This window comes from Sceloporus occidentalis, unplaced genomic scaffold (assembly GCF_023333645.1).
Source record: "Sceloporus occidentalis isolate IW3139 unplaced genomic scaffold, rSceOcc1.0.p SCAF_3, whole genome shotgun sequence".
NCBI classification, from domain to species: domain Eukaryota; kingdom Metazoa; phylum Chordata; class Lepidosauria; order Squamata; family Phrynosomatidae; genus Sceloporus; species Sceloporus occidentalis.
The window spans coordinates 82,235,206-82,250,577 of record NW_028316983.1 but is presented as its reverse complement, the minus strand read 5'-3'; the positions used below and the strand labels follow the sequence as shown (position 1 = coordinate 82,250,577).

At 41.7% G+C, this 15,372-nt stretch overlaps 1 protein-coding gene across 3 annotated transcripts in view; it reads left to right on the top strand.

Annotated features, from left to right (window-relative positions):
* Positions 1–15,372, top strand: part of USP24 (ubiquitin specific peptidase 24) — a 117,720-nt gene that overhangs the window by 10,626 nt on the left and 91,722 nt on the right. For 2 of the 3 annotated variants that reach the window (XM_089515233.1, XM_089515231.1), the window contains exons 2-4: positions 9,548–9,716; positions 12,964–13,031; positions 13,729–13,872. In XM_089515233.1, the coding sequence (XP_089371359.1) occupies positions 9,548–9,716; positions 12,964–13,031; positions 13,729–13,872 (381 nt within the window). The remainder of the gene's footprint in view (positions 1–9,547; positions 9,717–12,963; positions 13,032–13,728; positions 13,873–15,372) is intronic. The other variant, XM_089515232.1, reaches the window with a different exon arrangement.

Genomic DNA, 15,372 nt, shown 5'->3' with positions numbered 1-15,372 from the left:
GAGCAAGAAAGGCCCTGTTAATGTTGGCTTTCATCCTCCCCCCGTCCCCACACACACACAATGTCTTTGGTGGAATTAGTCTCTCAGTGGAGAGTATTCTGCCAAATACCTCTCAGGCTAAGATTTAAATTTGACCTGGGAAAGGGTTTGGGAGCTCCTATTGTCTGCTGTTTTGAGATAACCATGAAACTACTCCTCAGACCTCTTTCTGAACTAGAGAGTTTGATCCATTTACTCTTGAATTGAAATATTAATACTGTGACTGGACCCCTACGCAAGTTGGCCCCACACCATTGGGCTTAAGGCGACCATTACCCCTTCATCAATTTCAGCACCCAAAACCCTATTCAGATTTTACAAATTCCACGCTTTCTAAGGCCTGTTACAGACAGCCAAAATAAAGCTGCTTCGAGTCACAGTGGAGGTATGGTGTTTCAATGATGCATGCGTCCTAAGAATCCAGAAGCCACACCAAAGCCACGCTCCAGGTTGGAGAGTGGCTTTGGTGAGACTTCTGGACTCTTAGGACGCACGCATCATTGAAACACCATACCTCCACTGTGACTCGAAGCAGCTTTATTTTGGCTGTCTGTAACAGGCCTAACTGGCTCTAACTCTATTTCTGACTGACCTTTTACAGATAAGCCTCCAGTTTTTATATTTGTCACCCCAGGCAACATTTCACAGCATTCAAGGAGCTATGTTTGACTTGGTAACTGCTTGCTTCACAATGCAAATTGCTCATAATTTGAATTTTCTGATTAATTTAATGTTTTAATGTATAGTGTCAGAAAAAATAGATGAAATTTTATTCTTAAGTGTGATTTCATAGTGGTCTCAAATAAATCCCAACTTGAGGTCATCCAGACATTTTGCAGTGCAGTTCCCCTTAGTTTTTACCAACCTGAATAAAGGTTGAGGTTTACGGAAACTAGTCCAAAGTCCCTGGAAGGCACCATTTCCTTCCATCAATCGCTTTATTTAGATTCAACCTTTCTTCTAGGCTGAGACTCATGGCAGCTTACAGAAGGCAGATAATGCAATAAAACATTGGTCCTTGGTATCTGCTGGGGTTTGGTTCCCGGACCCTCCGTGGATAACAAAATCAGTGGATGTTCGAGTCCCATTATATACAGTGGCATAGCAAAATGGTGTTCCTTATATAAAATGGAAAATCAAGGTTTGCTATTTGTAATTTATATTTTTAAAATATATTTTCAAGCCGTGGATGCTTGAATCCGTGGATTAAAGATCCATGGATAAGGAGGGCTTACTGTAGTTTTAAAAATATACAAAATAAAACAATATTTAAAAGCACAAAATATTTCAAACCAGTTAAAATCTTACTTTTAAACAGATTTTAAAACAGTACAGCACCATAAAAGCCCCCCTCCCACTTTCTTTTTTCTTTTCTTTTGTGGTTAAGATCAGTTTTCAAAGGCTTGCTGGAAAAGAAAGGTCTTAACCTGCTGCCGAAAGAAAAACAAAGAAGGAGCCTTCCTAACATCCCTAAGGAGGAAGTTCCAAGCATGGGAACAATCACAGAGGAGGTCTTCTCCTACATTTCCAACAGCTATGCCTGTGAAGGCTGTGAAATAGAGAGAAGGGCCTCCCCTGCATATCTTGAAGCTTGGGCAGTCTCATATGGAAAGAACGTGGTTCTTCTGGTAGCCTGGGCCTGAGCTGTATAGGACTTTGTATATCAAAACCAGCACTTTGAATTGTGCCCAGAAAAGAACCCAGCAGTATAGCTGCGGCAACGAGAGAGTTTTGTGCTGTTTATAAGTAGTACCTATTAGCAATCTGGCTGCAACTCTTTAAAATAATAATAATAAATAAAACTTTTATTTAGCAAGGACAGAGCAGTGGGCTAATACATGATGTGAGGGGCAATAATTCTATGGCCGGACACTTTTATTTAGGAAAGGCCTGCCAGAAGAGATCCGTCTTGACAGCTTTTTTAAAGCTGTCTAAGCTGGCAATTTGACAGATCTCGTCCAGCAGGCCGTTCCATAGTCTGGGAGCAATTGCAGAAAAGGCCCTCTGGGAGGTAGCAGTTAGTCTGGTTTTTAAAGGCTGCAATTAATTCCTACCAGAGGACCTGAGGGTGTGGGGCAGATTATATAGGAGCAGGCGATCCCTCAAATAGGTTGGACCCAAGCCATGTAGGGCTTTAACGGTTATAACCAACACCTTGTACTGTGCCTGGAAACTAATAGGCAGCCAGTGAAGAGATTTTCAAACAGGTGTTATTCTGTCATTCCTAGTTTTACCGGCGACCAGCCTGGATGCCATATTTTGCACGAGTTGAAGTTTCCGGACTAGGTACAAAGATAGCCCCATGTAGAGCTGATCAGGATATGGAGAAGTATATTTGGGTGTCATCAGTGTACTGATAACATCCTGCCCCATGTCTGTGAATGATTTCTCCTAGCGGTTTCATATAAATGTTGAATAGCATCAGGGACAGAATGGCGCCGTGAGGGATGCCACATTTAAGCTCTGTTTTCGAGGAGCAACTGTCACCAAGCATCACCCTCTGGAATCTACCCGAGAGGAAGGCCGGAACCACTGGACTGCAGTGCCACTAATTCCTAACTCTCCCAGGCATTCCAAGTGGATGTCACGATCTATTGCAGTGATGGCAAACCTTTTAGAGACTGAGTGCCCAAAATGCAACCCCAAACCCACTTATTTATCACAAAGTGCCACAGCCCTCTGGCTTTCTTGTAATCAACTCTGACAAACTGCTGGGGTGATGGCACATGTGCCCACAAAGAGGGCTTTGAGTGCCACCTTTGGCACACGTGCCATAGATTCGCCACCACTGATCTATTGTTTCGAAGGCTGCTGAGAGGTCTAGAAGCACCAACAGTGTCACGCTTCCTCTTCAATGCCTAGGTAAAGATCATCAGCCAGAGCAACCATGGCAGTCTCCACCCCATATCCTGTCCTGAAGCCGGTTTGAAATGGGTCTAGATAATTGATTTCATCCAAGATGACTTGGGGTTGAAGGGCGACAGCCCTCCCTCTAAGACTTTCTGGAATCCAGTTGGTTCCATTAACCTTCAAGGGCAGACCATTCTAATGGGTCCTCCAGCCCCAACGGGGCGGACTGTGGCTCTTAGTTCAGCCTTGACCAGGAAATGATCTGTCCACGACAGTGCGGTGGTACTAGTTACCTTCGCTTACTGATATTCCTGCTCCGTACTAAGACCTCACTCTTCAAAGGCAGACCCATATAGACTGCATGGTAATAATCCATTTGGGATGTGTCATTGTGTCCAAGTCACATGTTCCAAGAAATAAGTGCAGCTGCACTCCTGGCCACCACAAAAACCTGAACATCCAGGGTTAGGGCTGAATCTAGGTGTACACTTAAGCTGTGAACCTTGATCTTTGGGGGAGTGAAACCTCATCAAACACAGACTGAATCCCTATTCCCTGATATGCTTTTTAACCGACGAGGAGCACATCTGTCTTATCTGGATTACCGTATATACTCGTCTATAAATCGACCTCATGTATAAGTCGAGGTCAACTTTTGCGGCCAAAAATGTGGGTATTTATATTACTCGTGGATATGTCAAGGGTCGGACTTAAGGGGGCAGCCCAGCTGGGGAGAGGCTGCTGGCAATCACTCGCCCTTGGAAGCCTGTCCCCAGCTAGGCTTCCCCCCGCGGAGGCAGCCCAGAGAGAAAGAGACTCTAGGATGAGAGCTCACCCTTGCAAGCCTTTCCTTGCCTGGGCTTTCTCTGTGGAGTCAGCCCAGAAAGGGAGAGACTCCAGGGTGAATGCGCACCCTTTCAATTCTTTCCCTGCCTGGGCTTTCTCTGCGGAGGCAGCCCAGAGAGAGAGAGACACTCCAGGACAAACGTGCGCTCTTGCAAGCCTTTCCCTGCCTGGGCTTTCCCCCGTGGAGGCAGCCTAGAGAGGGAGAGACTCCAGGGCGAGAGTTCACCCTTGCAAGCCTTTCCTTGCCTTTGCTTTCTCTGCGGAGGCAGCCCAGAGAGGGAGAGACTTCAGGGTGAGAGCTCGCCCTTGGAAACCTTTCCCTGCCTGGAATTTCCCCCCACGGAGGTAGCCCAGAGAGGGAGCGACTCCAGGACAAACGAATGCCCTTGGAAACCTTTCCCTGCCTGGAATTTCCCCCCACGGAGGTAGCCCAGAGAGGGAGCGACTCCAGGACAAACGAATGCCCTTGGAAACCTTTCCCTGCCTGGAATTTCCCCCCACGGAGGTAGCCCAGAGAGGGAGCGACTCCAGGACAAACGAATGCCCTTGGAAACCTTTCCCTGCCTGGGTGTTTCCCTGCAGAGGAAGCCTAGCCAGGGAGAGGCTGAGGGGGCAATCGCTCGCCCTTCCCAGGCTCTCTCCAACTGGGCAGCCCCTTGCGGAGGCAGCCCGGCTGTGGAGAGGCTTGGTCGAAAGACCTATTGCCCCGTACATAAGTCTACCCAGGATTCTGGAGTCTATTTTGGGGCAAAAATTTCTTGACTTATAGTCAAATATATATGGTAAGCTTCAATTGTTTGTTCTCATCCAGTTCACTATGGCTGCCAGGCTCTGGTTTAGCTTTCTTGGGATTAGGTGCAAAGGAGTAGTAGAGCTCAGTCTCATCAGCATACTGATGACTGCAAACGTCCAGATAACCTTTTACCCCTGTATATGTTAAATGGCATGGGGGAGCCAGGGGGCCAGCGTCCTGTGGGACCCTATAGGGTGGGCCAACAGATAAGGAGCCAAACAGGAGTCCCCTAGGAGCGCTGCTTTACTTTTAGTGTGGTTATTCATGGAAGCTGACAACAGTTGCTAGTACTGTATTCAGTTAGCATAGTTTTGTTTCATACTAAAAAACCAGGTAGGTTAATTTGGAAATGTTTGTCAAGTTTGAGGGCCTTAAGTTTGAAAACGTGGAATGAATATATGCAGACAAAAGTGATTTTTAAAAATCTGTTACATATTGAATGCATAACGTATATGTAATGTTTTCTCTGCATAATGTTCTGTGCCATGAAAAAAATAGGAGGGTGTTTGTACCAATCTGGGAGTTTAACCAGCAGAAGCTGTTGACTCCTGCATTATGGGATGGTGAATGAGATTGAGTCAAAACTTTAACTTCCCAAGATGTGGAACTCTGTAACCCACAAATAGTTTCAGCACTTTGGATAGCTCCTTCAAATGTCAGAATGCTGTAAAACCATGAGCTTTTTCACCACCCATTGAATTGAGAGCCACCAGCTGCCACTGTGACCTTTGCACCAGGAAAGTACCATAACAGTTTTGACACTTGTATTGGTGTGAGGCAGACACACAGAATGTAAGATTTGTCCACCGCCAATATCTTTTTCATTGTCCAGCAAATAACTTTTTTTGTGCCCATGTCATTTAAGGTGTTTAGTGTTTACTGTTTTACCTGGTGATTTTATATTTCTGATGCTCTCCTAATCTCTTATTCTGGTGTGTGTTTTGTGTATTTACACCCCTGTTCTGTTGATCTTCTAAGGAGGCGTTTTTAGGAACTTACTGGTGAAAGGGTTGTGTTAGGGGCATGTGAAGGATTTTGTGGAAGTATCCACAGTATGGCAGCCATATGAATTATGTGTATAGAATAATTTCATCAGTATTTTGACAGGGATTTCTTCTGGCTTTTGGTGTTTGTTTCTTGTTGTTATTTTGATGGTAATATATTTGGCCAAAATTGAATTGTACTTGCCCAACTCTCAGTAGCTCAGTTTTTCAAAGTGGAAGATGTTTCTGGATTCTGAACCTTTTCCTTAGCATTTTGCAAAATACAACAGGTAGTATTGCCACTGTTAAGAAGTGTTATACTAGGAATATATAGCTAGAAAAACATTACCAGTAGCTAACCTACTGGTTTCATTAGCTGGTAGTTCAGAGGATTTCTAAATCTCATGAGAAGTAGTTTTCTGTTCACTGAACTAGGCTCCACACGAAGATTAACACTTGATGTGATAGAAATGTTTATCGTTGGTGATAGTGGAGGGCCATTATACATGGAACAAACAGCAGCTCAGCTGGGCAGGAAGTTTCTTTCAGATAATGTTCAGTAGAGACATTTTCTGGTCATCTTCCCAGTCAGAAGTTCTATTCAGTGACAGCTGCTTAATAAGGAAGTGAAAGTCAGCGGAGAATAGAGCTAAACAAAAAATGTCAGTGTTAGAAGTTAATTCCAGATAAAGCATTTTAAATGCTTTTGGATTAAGAACAGTAGTCTTTTATAAGAAAAAGCCTGGGAAGATCTTCATCTTTTCTTCCAGCTTTTATTTGTACTTATTTGAACCAAAGGCTGGAGGGGTAGGTCTGAGAATGAAGTTCAACATCAAACTACAGTTCCTCATTTAAATGTTAACTCTTTCTTTCTTTCTTTCTTTCTTTCTTTCTTTCTTTCTTTCCTTGTTAGCCATGGTTACTTTTTCTTGTTTACTCAATATACAAAACTGACTAGAGAATTCTACAGCTAGGCCAAAGTCTTCTCTTCAGGTGGATCAGGGCCTTGAGGGCTACATTCTTGTTTTTTGTTTTCTTTTTTTCTGTCTTAATCTTCCAAAGCAGCGGTTCCCCACTTGTGCTCTGAAAAGCCCTTAGGGCTTCATATGCACTTCCCAGGTGCTCTGTGGCCGCTCCAGGAAAATTGAAGAAATAAAAATTGAATGGAATTAAAGAATAAGAAATAGAAAGTAACACTACTCCTAAACTTGTAAGACATAAGGTAGGCCTCTTAGGGGTTCCACCATAGAAATTGATTCTAAAAAGGGCTCCGCGAGTCAAAAAGGTTGGGAAACCCTGTTCTAAAGTATTTTTTTAAATAACATACTGTGACGCAATCTACTTTCTATGTCTTGAGGTCACCTTTTACCTCCATCTTATAGAAGGCCCCTTGTCAATGACACCTACTCAGTGTCCACCTTTGTACACTTTCCCAAAATGTATAAGGACTAGGGTCCCAAGTGTCTTCCTCTTATAAATTTAATATGTTTGTCTCTACCTAGAATTCACTCAGGCAGAGGTTTCTGTTATAACAAATAAACATTGTCTTTATTGAATAAAATTTAATAAGAATGTAGCTCAGGCAAAATAGTTCAAACATGGTATGGTTACATCAATATAACAATTACAGGTGTTTCAGTTTCCTCTTTACAATCTCCAATACACTTTCTCTCCCAGTCAGTATCCCTTTCTCAACTCAGCTCAACTCCTTTCAACTCTCTTAAACTTCCCCTCAACCGAAGTCATAGTTACTCACTCCTGCCTTTTATATCTACTCCTCCTGCAGCCTTTCTCATGCAGTCAGCCCAAACGGTGATTGACTATCAGGAAACCAAGTCTACCCAGTAAATCTGTCACATATACACTTACTTTATTACAGACTAAAATATAACAAACAGAGTAAGAGTGGGTCTCAGTTTTCAGTAAAGTCTTCTTCCTATCCTCATTTCTTCTTTCTGGTTTGGAGCTGGATTAGCCTGCTGCAGGGGGATGTGCCTGCTTGCTGTCACAACATAGGCCTTCACCACTTGCTCACCTTCCTGTTTGTTTGCCAGTTTGATGGCTGCGCACAACCTAGGCAAGAAAAGAATGATAAGGCTGCAGTGGCACAGATGTGCCCCCCCCCCCCAATAGAAGATGGCAAGAGCACCAGCCCAGGAATTCAGAGCCAGGTTTTGAAGACCCTGAGCCAAATATTCAGAAAACAACCAGGTTACAGAGCTAGCTGCTGCTGGTGGTAGAAGCACAGTAGCTTCAGTTGCTGTCACCCTCTCCTCCTACATCTTTGAGTGCAGTAGGGGATACTGACATTGCCTGCCTTGCAAGCCCATCAGCAGTGTCTCATGTCACCAAGGCCCTATACTGACCGGCCCAAAACGCCGGCCTGTGGGCAGAATCGGGGCCCAGCATCCTGACAACGCATGTCCTGACTCCACACCCAGGGCACCATGATGCTGTGCACTGCTCCAGACTGTGCAGCATCATGGCATGGCTCCAGTACTGCACTCAGATGACACAGCGCCAAAGGGGCGCCATACACCTGCACTGCCATGGCTTTGGCTCCTTTTTGCGCCCTCTAAAGGCCAGATCGGGGCCACGGTGTGAGGTTGCCCCAAAGTCCATTCCCCCATCCCCAGCGATTTAGAAATGGCACTAATAACCCAGCAGCAAATTGCACAGAAGGGTTTTTTTAAAGGGGGTATGCTGGACTTTTATCTTTATTGTGTCTTGAATGTGTTTTTTAATGTTTTTACATTATTTTGAATAGGACTGCATTTTTTAAAGTGTTATATATTGTGATAGTTCTATTTGTTTTAATCTAAACTGTAAGCCACTTTGGATTCTATATTGGAAGAAAGATGCAAGTCAAATAAAATAAACTAGACACATTTAAAAAATGTGCACTAAGCCCTACTCTAGTAAGTCACAAACAATACTGTTCAGAAGTAGTGAAGTCTACTCCTTGAAGGATTTAAAAAAATACAAAAAACAATAGAGCAAGAATTTGAGCTTTTAGCTATTCTGTTCCTTGCAAGATTCATACTGTTCTTATCTATTTCTCATACCATTCTACTTGACACTCAGATTAAGTTCTGTAATCATAATGACATTTTTAGTGTTCCAGTGTAATGGGAAGACTGTATTTTTTTAATTATACAATTTGTCATTTTATTATTGTTTCTTTGCAAGATAATAGTTTCCTGTTTTATTCTTCTTAATGTTCATTCTCAGAGACAGGAAACATAAATTTATAAATGTGCACTTTTAAAACACAGAGCTGGTACTTTGAGACCATGAAATAAAAGCAATAAACGAGCCAGTAGATGGGTGCTGGGAAAACAGAACCCATGATTGCTAGCTTGCAGATTTTGAATCTTGTCCAAGTACTCAACAGCAATCAAAAATAGCTTGTTAAATAACTGGCTAGCCAATGTGCAGTGAGTCATGGTTTTGGTCTTTTTCTAGTAGCTATGTCTATGGGTGTTTTATTGTTGAGACCATGCTTGGCACCACTTTGCATCCTGTTGGCACCTTTTAAAAAGGCTAAATCTTAAGCTGAACAATGGCAAGCACTTATCACTCAGCATTATACATAGTGGAATACTTCATAGTTTCATTGCTTTGAGCTGAATTGAATGCCTTTAGAGACCCAAGGTGGTCAAACTTTTTTGTCAGCTAGAAAAATAGATGGTTGAAACCTCCCAACCTTAATTAGGACAAAACATGAGTTATTGGGGTCCCTACCAGTTTGCTCTGGAAATCATGGGTAAATAATGATTATGGTTCATTTGTCCTGTCACGGTATGTATAAGTCACTTGCCATACTAGATTCAACATCTGTTGTCCCTGAGGTTTTTGGTATTCTGATATTTTTCTTTTGGGTGTGAAAATGGTAGGAAGAGAGACCAAATTTATTTTTAGTTAAAAATGTTGGTTTTGACTTGTACTTAGAAAGTATAGGCATGGTGCATTGCCTCTTATAATAGCTAATAACTAGAACAGCTAAAGAGGACTTCATATATAATTTTTCTTTCAGCAGAAGAATGATGAAAATGGGAACTGCTCCGGAGAAAGCATTGAGTTTCCTACAACTAATCTTTATGAACTGGAGAGCAGAGTATTAACAGACCATTGGTCAATCCCATATAAACGAGAAGAATCTCTTGGCAAATGTTTAATTGCATCTACCTATCTTGCAAGGCTAGGTAAGTCAGCAAAAGCATTTCAAGTTGAAGCATTAAATGCTGTTTTCTGTTAATATTAATGATAACATTAACTTGACATATTGCTAATAGAAGAGTATTTTTTAAAACATGCTACTAAAATAGTTGCTGGCTTATTTTCTCAATTTTTGTATGCTGGTAGCAGCTTTAACTTGAAACAAATCATTAACCTTCTTATGTGTTATATACATTTGATGTATTTTTCTATAAAATAATTTAATTACGTGCTATGTGGAATTAGCAGTGCTAGTCTAGAACAAACAGTGCTAGTCTGCAACATGAAAATTGTAACTGTGTAAAGTGAAGGTATAAGTACAGTGTATGTAGCAAAGTTTGAAATTACATATTTAATGTCATTACTTTTAATGTAATAATTTTATTACTAATGAGGTTACTGGTTATTTTAGCAGTAAAATTCACTTGCTGTTCTGAATGTTATTCTCAAGCAGTATTTTTTGCTATTTGCACTATTTCTGTTATTTTAAATAAGGTGGGCAAGTTAGTCAGCTTCTTTGGGCCCCAGGGCTAAATTACACCCCAAGCCTGAAGCTACTTGCCTGTGTGCTGTATCTCACCATTCAACCCAACTCCTGAACGCTAATAATTGATATTTTTAAACCACAGTTGCAGGAGGCATATGTTTCCCCTCTGGCTCAGTCTGAAGATACCTTCCAGGAGCATTGATAGAATTGTAAACAAAGCTCACGTCATTCATCTGGCTTGATCCTGCCATCTTTGCAGTTGTATTAGCACTTCTGAGAGACATGAAGGAATTCTTACTTATTTCTACCTGATACAGGGCAAGGGAGCCAGATAGACTCAAACTACCTCCAACCCACACCAGCGTATACACCTTTTTCTTTGTCTTCACAAAAAAAATATCATTGTTGGCAAAGGATGTGTGAACTTCGTTTTTTTTAAATGGCTTGGGTGAAGACTTTTTGAGAGACTGTATCTCCCCATACAAACCTGCAAGAGCCCTTAGATCTGCAGGATAAGCCTATCCCTCAGTCCCACCAAGATCACAGGCTCACCTAGTGAGGACACGAGAGAGAGCCTTCTCGGTGTCTGCTCCCACCCTCTGGAATGCCCTTCCTCAGGAGGCTACACTGCCCTCTCCCTGCTGGCCTTTCGCCAGCAAGTAAAAACATTTTTATGCAGGCAGGCATTCTGTACATAATGCATAGCAAGTTGGTTTTTTTGGAGCAGGTGAATTTTTAGTCTGTTTTTAACTTGTATATTTTATGTGGTTTTATATTGGATATAGATGTTTTAATTGTTTAACATTTTATTGCAATTTTAAATGTTTTATCTGTGAGCAGCCTTGGGTCCCTCTGAGGAGAAAGGTGGGATAGGAAATTAATTAAATAAATAATTAGTGCTAGTAAGCTCTGACCTGTGTGAGAATGATTCCATTTGCCCTGTACTTCTCTCCCTTCCCTGTTCCCTTTGTTTGGACCAAATTTGTGAGGAGACTGCTTCAAAGTGCTAGAAAGCAAATGAAAAGTTCATTTCACATATTCTTTTCTTTATTCACAAGAGAATAAACTGGCCAATTACTTGTTTTAATTGCTGAGGTCTGTTTGGAGTAGAAATGAAAGAGGTATGCGGAGGAAATGAATGCACACCTGTATTGCAGAAAAGAATCATTGCTCCAACTACATAAAAATCTGCCAAGAATGGTAAAGCATTGATCATATTCAGGCCTGATGAGAGTTATCCTCTCAGCTCTAGTGTCCAGTACAATTGGCATGTGCAAGTAATCTAGTGGGTATTGGCACAGGATATAGTTGCTAAGGAGCAAGGAAAACAAATGTGTATACTCAAGAGGCATATTCTCAGAACATAACAATTACGGGCATAAACAAATTGTTATTTTCCTATAAAGTGAGGCCCTGGAATATGGAATAAGTTGTGGGGAGCACAAATAAAAAGCTTGAGAGTGATAGTCTTAAAAATACAAGTGTGAAGAGTACTTTTAAGTGTAGTACAGGAGTGTTCCCCTTTGGTCTTCTAGTTTCTGTAGTTAAACCTTTAATTGTTTAGACAGTATTGGTGCCTCATGGCAGCTGGAAAAAATTTCAGTATATTATATCATATGGCTATCTGAATTGCATTACACCAAGCCTTATAAATAATTATATGATCTGTCTGCACAGACATTTATTCTTTTATCTGGTTTTTATATGCTGTGCAAGATCAGTGAACCACACAGTATGCACTGAGTTTCCAGTTGGACAGTAATTCTGTTGGATGTTGGCTGAGTGTACCATATATTGTTTACACTACATTGTTTACAGCACAGACTGAGTTCTATAAATATAGTTAGTTCATGTTGTCCCTTACCTATATTCTTTTGAGTTGTAGCATTGTGCATTATGTAATGATTCCTTCTCTGTGATGCTGCAAGATTTTAGATTGCCAAAAACACACTCAAAAACATGAAATGATAGCACCATGTCAGTTACTTATCATGAAGCGCTCGCTAACCTGTTTCTGTTACGAATAGTCTCAAGTTCGCTGCAAAGTTACTGGATATCAAGGTTAGGCATTGTGTAGCCCTCCAGTTATTGTTGGACTCAATCTTCCATTAGACCTCATTAATTACTCTGATGAAGATTGATGGGAGTTACAATCCAATAGCAGCTGGAATGCCACACTTTGTCCACTGCTGCCTTCATTCATAGGCTAAGCTTGGAGCTGCCTGTCCCATACTGCCTTGGCTCTGTAGAGCAATCTTGCTCCCCAGAAGCTTGACATTTGACAAATAGACAGTTGGGAGCTGGCAGCTTCCTTTGTCACCATCTTCTTTTCACTGTGCACGTGTGGAGAAAGTAAAACCACACACAGTCTGTTACATGAGCAGTATGCCCCTATAAGATCCCAGTTCATATTTCAGGTACTTTTTTTTTGTTACCTATGGTTCAAACATCAAATTTCTGTTTCACTGTTAATAAAAATGACAATGTGGTTCTAAGAATTAAATATTTTAGGGTTTTTTTTGGGGGGGGGGGGATTTTTTATAAAACCAAGCAGAATGGTGTCGTGGCCAAGTGGTCTAAGCTGTGGTCTTTGGGTGTCCAATTCAAGATTAACCATCCTCTGCATTGGTATAACTCCCTAGTGTTTTTCTGTGTCTGCTATCTTCATAGGTGGCCCTGTGAAATTCATTCTATGGCATCCAGAAGTTTGTAGAATCTTAATTCTTTCCTTTCCCCCTTTCAATAAGGGCTTTCTGATTCTGATGAAAACTGCAGAAGATTTATGGACAGATGTATGCCTGAAGCTTTTAAAAAGGTAGGTAAAAGAGAGAAGGTGTACACTCTTATAGATAAGATGTGGTGTATGACTTCAAATGGTGTCTGTTTCTTTCTAAAAGTTGTCTCAGGAAATACAGCATTCAGATCAGTTAAGTATTTGGATAGAAGCAAATAACAGCCCATGGAAAATGGTATTAATAGCAATTTGGGTATTGTAGATATTTATCCAATTCTGTTCTGCCATTCCATTTTCTTGAGATATATAGCATGAAGAACATTTGCATTTGCTTCTTTTCTTGTAGTGTGCATATTTATAGGGAGTTTGTGTTTTGTAAAATTGGCTATTATTTCTGATAAGAGAATTTCTAATAACAGATGGAGAAGAAAAAAATTGAGTCATCGATTAAAACTGGTAGGAAGAAGGTTAGGAGTTGGGACAGTGAAAAATGAAGACTGAAGATTGTTTCATATTCACTGGGAAAACTACCTATATCCCCTGCTCCCCTGAGATTTATTTAAAGTCTTTACAAATATGGTGTGGCTTAAGGATGCAGTATTCTTAAGTGTAAGAAGAAACACCAAAGCTAGTGACAAGTTATTCTAAAGACGTTTCACTTCAAAAGTCAACTGTAGTTAAATAGGAAACTGTAAAAATATTTCAGTGCCATTGGTTAATAAAATATATCTCTTGACTCATGCCAGCATTTTAATATTTATTGTGTCCTTTTTAATAGCTGTTGACATCAAGTGCTGTTCATAAATGGGGTACGGAAATCCATGAAGGAATCTACAACATGTTGATGCTGCTAGTAGATCTGGCTGCAGAGCGACTAAAGCAGGATCCAATTCCTGTTGGTCTTCTGGCTGTCCTTACAATGGTATTATAACTGTTTTATCTTTCTGGGACTGTTTGGCATGGAAATGTTAGGACTTAACATAACTGTGTATCTTTATTTAAAATGTAAAAACTAGAAATGAAATCGGATACATTCCATGTGCATAAGTACTTTTTGGAGACCTCATACCAAACATTTGTTCCTTAACAATGGTTAAACAAACTGCTTCATTTATATACCGCTTCATACTGAATTAACAGTGCCTAAGTGGTTTACAACTGTAAGCTAATTGCCCCCAACAATCTGGGTACAAGGAAATCTTTAAGTATCAGCCAGGAAACCAGAATCAGAGACCATGTACATGTTCACAGGGATTTGTGCACTTTGTCTTTTACTGTTTCCAGTTTACCATATCTGAATTAAAAAAACAAATTGGCATGGTTTTCCATTTCCAGAAGATGCTTGACAAGGAACTTTACATCATGGTTTGCCTGTAAGTGTGAAAGTATAGTCCATGCTTTGGATTCTAAACCTTTGACATAAAGGTTGTTTGACAAAATGTCTGAGGTAGTGTATTCATGCTGGATAGTCCACTGCTACATAGATTGCATTTTTTAAAACTCTGTATTCTGGTGTAGGCCACATCTTCCAAAATGTAGTAATGAATCTAATTGTAACTTCAAAATGTTGAGTTTTGCCATACTTCGCTTTGCACATGTTCATAGTGGCACGTGGTACTTGCTTTTGGTGAAGTATTAGTTTGATTTCTTTCTTTTAATGACATTACATTCACCTATGGAGTTTTTACTGACGTAAGGAAGGATATACAAATTAGTTCTTGTCAAAGGCATTGACATTGTTCCCGGAGTAGTTTAGTCAAGTCTCACTTTATTTTTTAACGTTTTGTTCAGGCCTATACTCTCTTAGGCGCGTTACAGACCGCCCCTTTGGGGCGGCCTGTAGGCGCACTTTTCCCCGCCGGATCGGGGCCTGAGCGGCCAGAGCGGCAGCCGCTGAAGCCCCGATCCGCCGCTTTCTGGGCTGCGGGGAAGTGGCAAAAGGTCCCTTCCCCGCAGCCTGGAAAGGGGTGTCCTTGGGGCTTCAGGCCCCAAGGACACCCCATGGCGGCGGGGAGAAGGAGAAAGGGGCCGTTTGGCCCCTTTCTCCTTTGGTCCACTGGGCGCAGCCGTCTGAAGGCTGCGCCCAGCGGACCAAACCAGGAAGGAGCTCCGAAACGGAGCTCCTTCCGGGGTTGCGGAAAGGGCGCCCTAGGCGCCCTACCGCGACCCCAATACGTCACAACCGTGCCACCTCGTTTGGAGGCGGTGCGGTCGTGACGTATTGATGGCCGTGTGGAACGGCTGCCACCATTTTGTGCACGCACAGCGCGCACTAGGGTTAGAGCGGTGCGGAAGCACCACCCCGCCTCAACCCTAGTACGCGCTCTGCGCGTACTTTTAAGCCCGTCTGTAATGGGCCATTGTCTCCCCATTTATATTATGGTGTTAAAACTGAAGAAGTTAGCTGTATTCTTTCTGTATA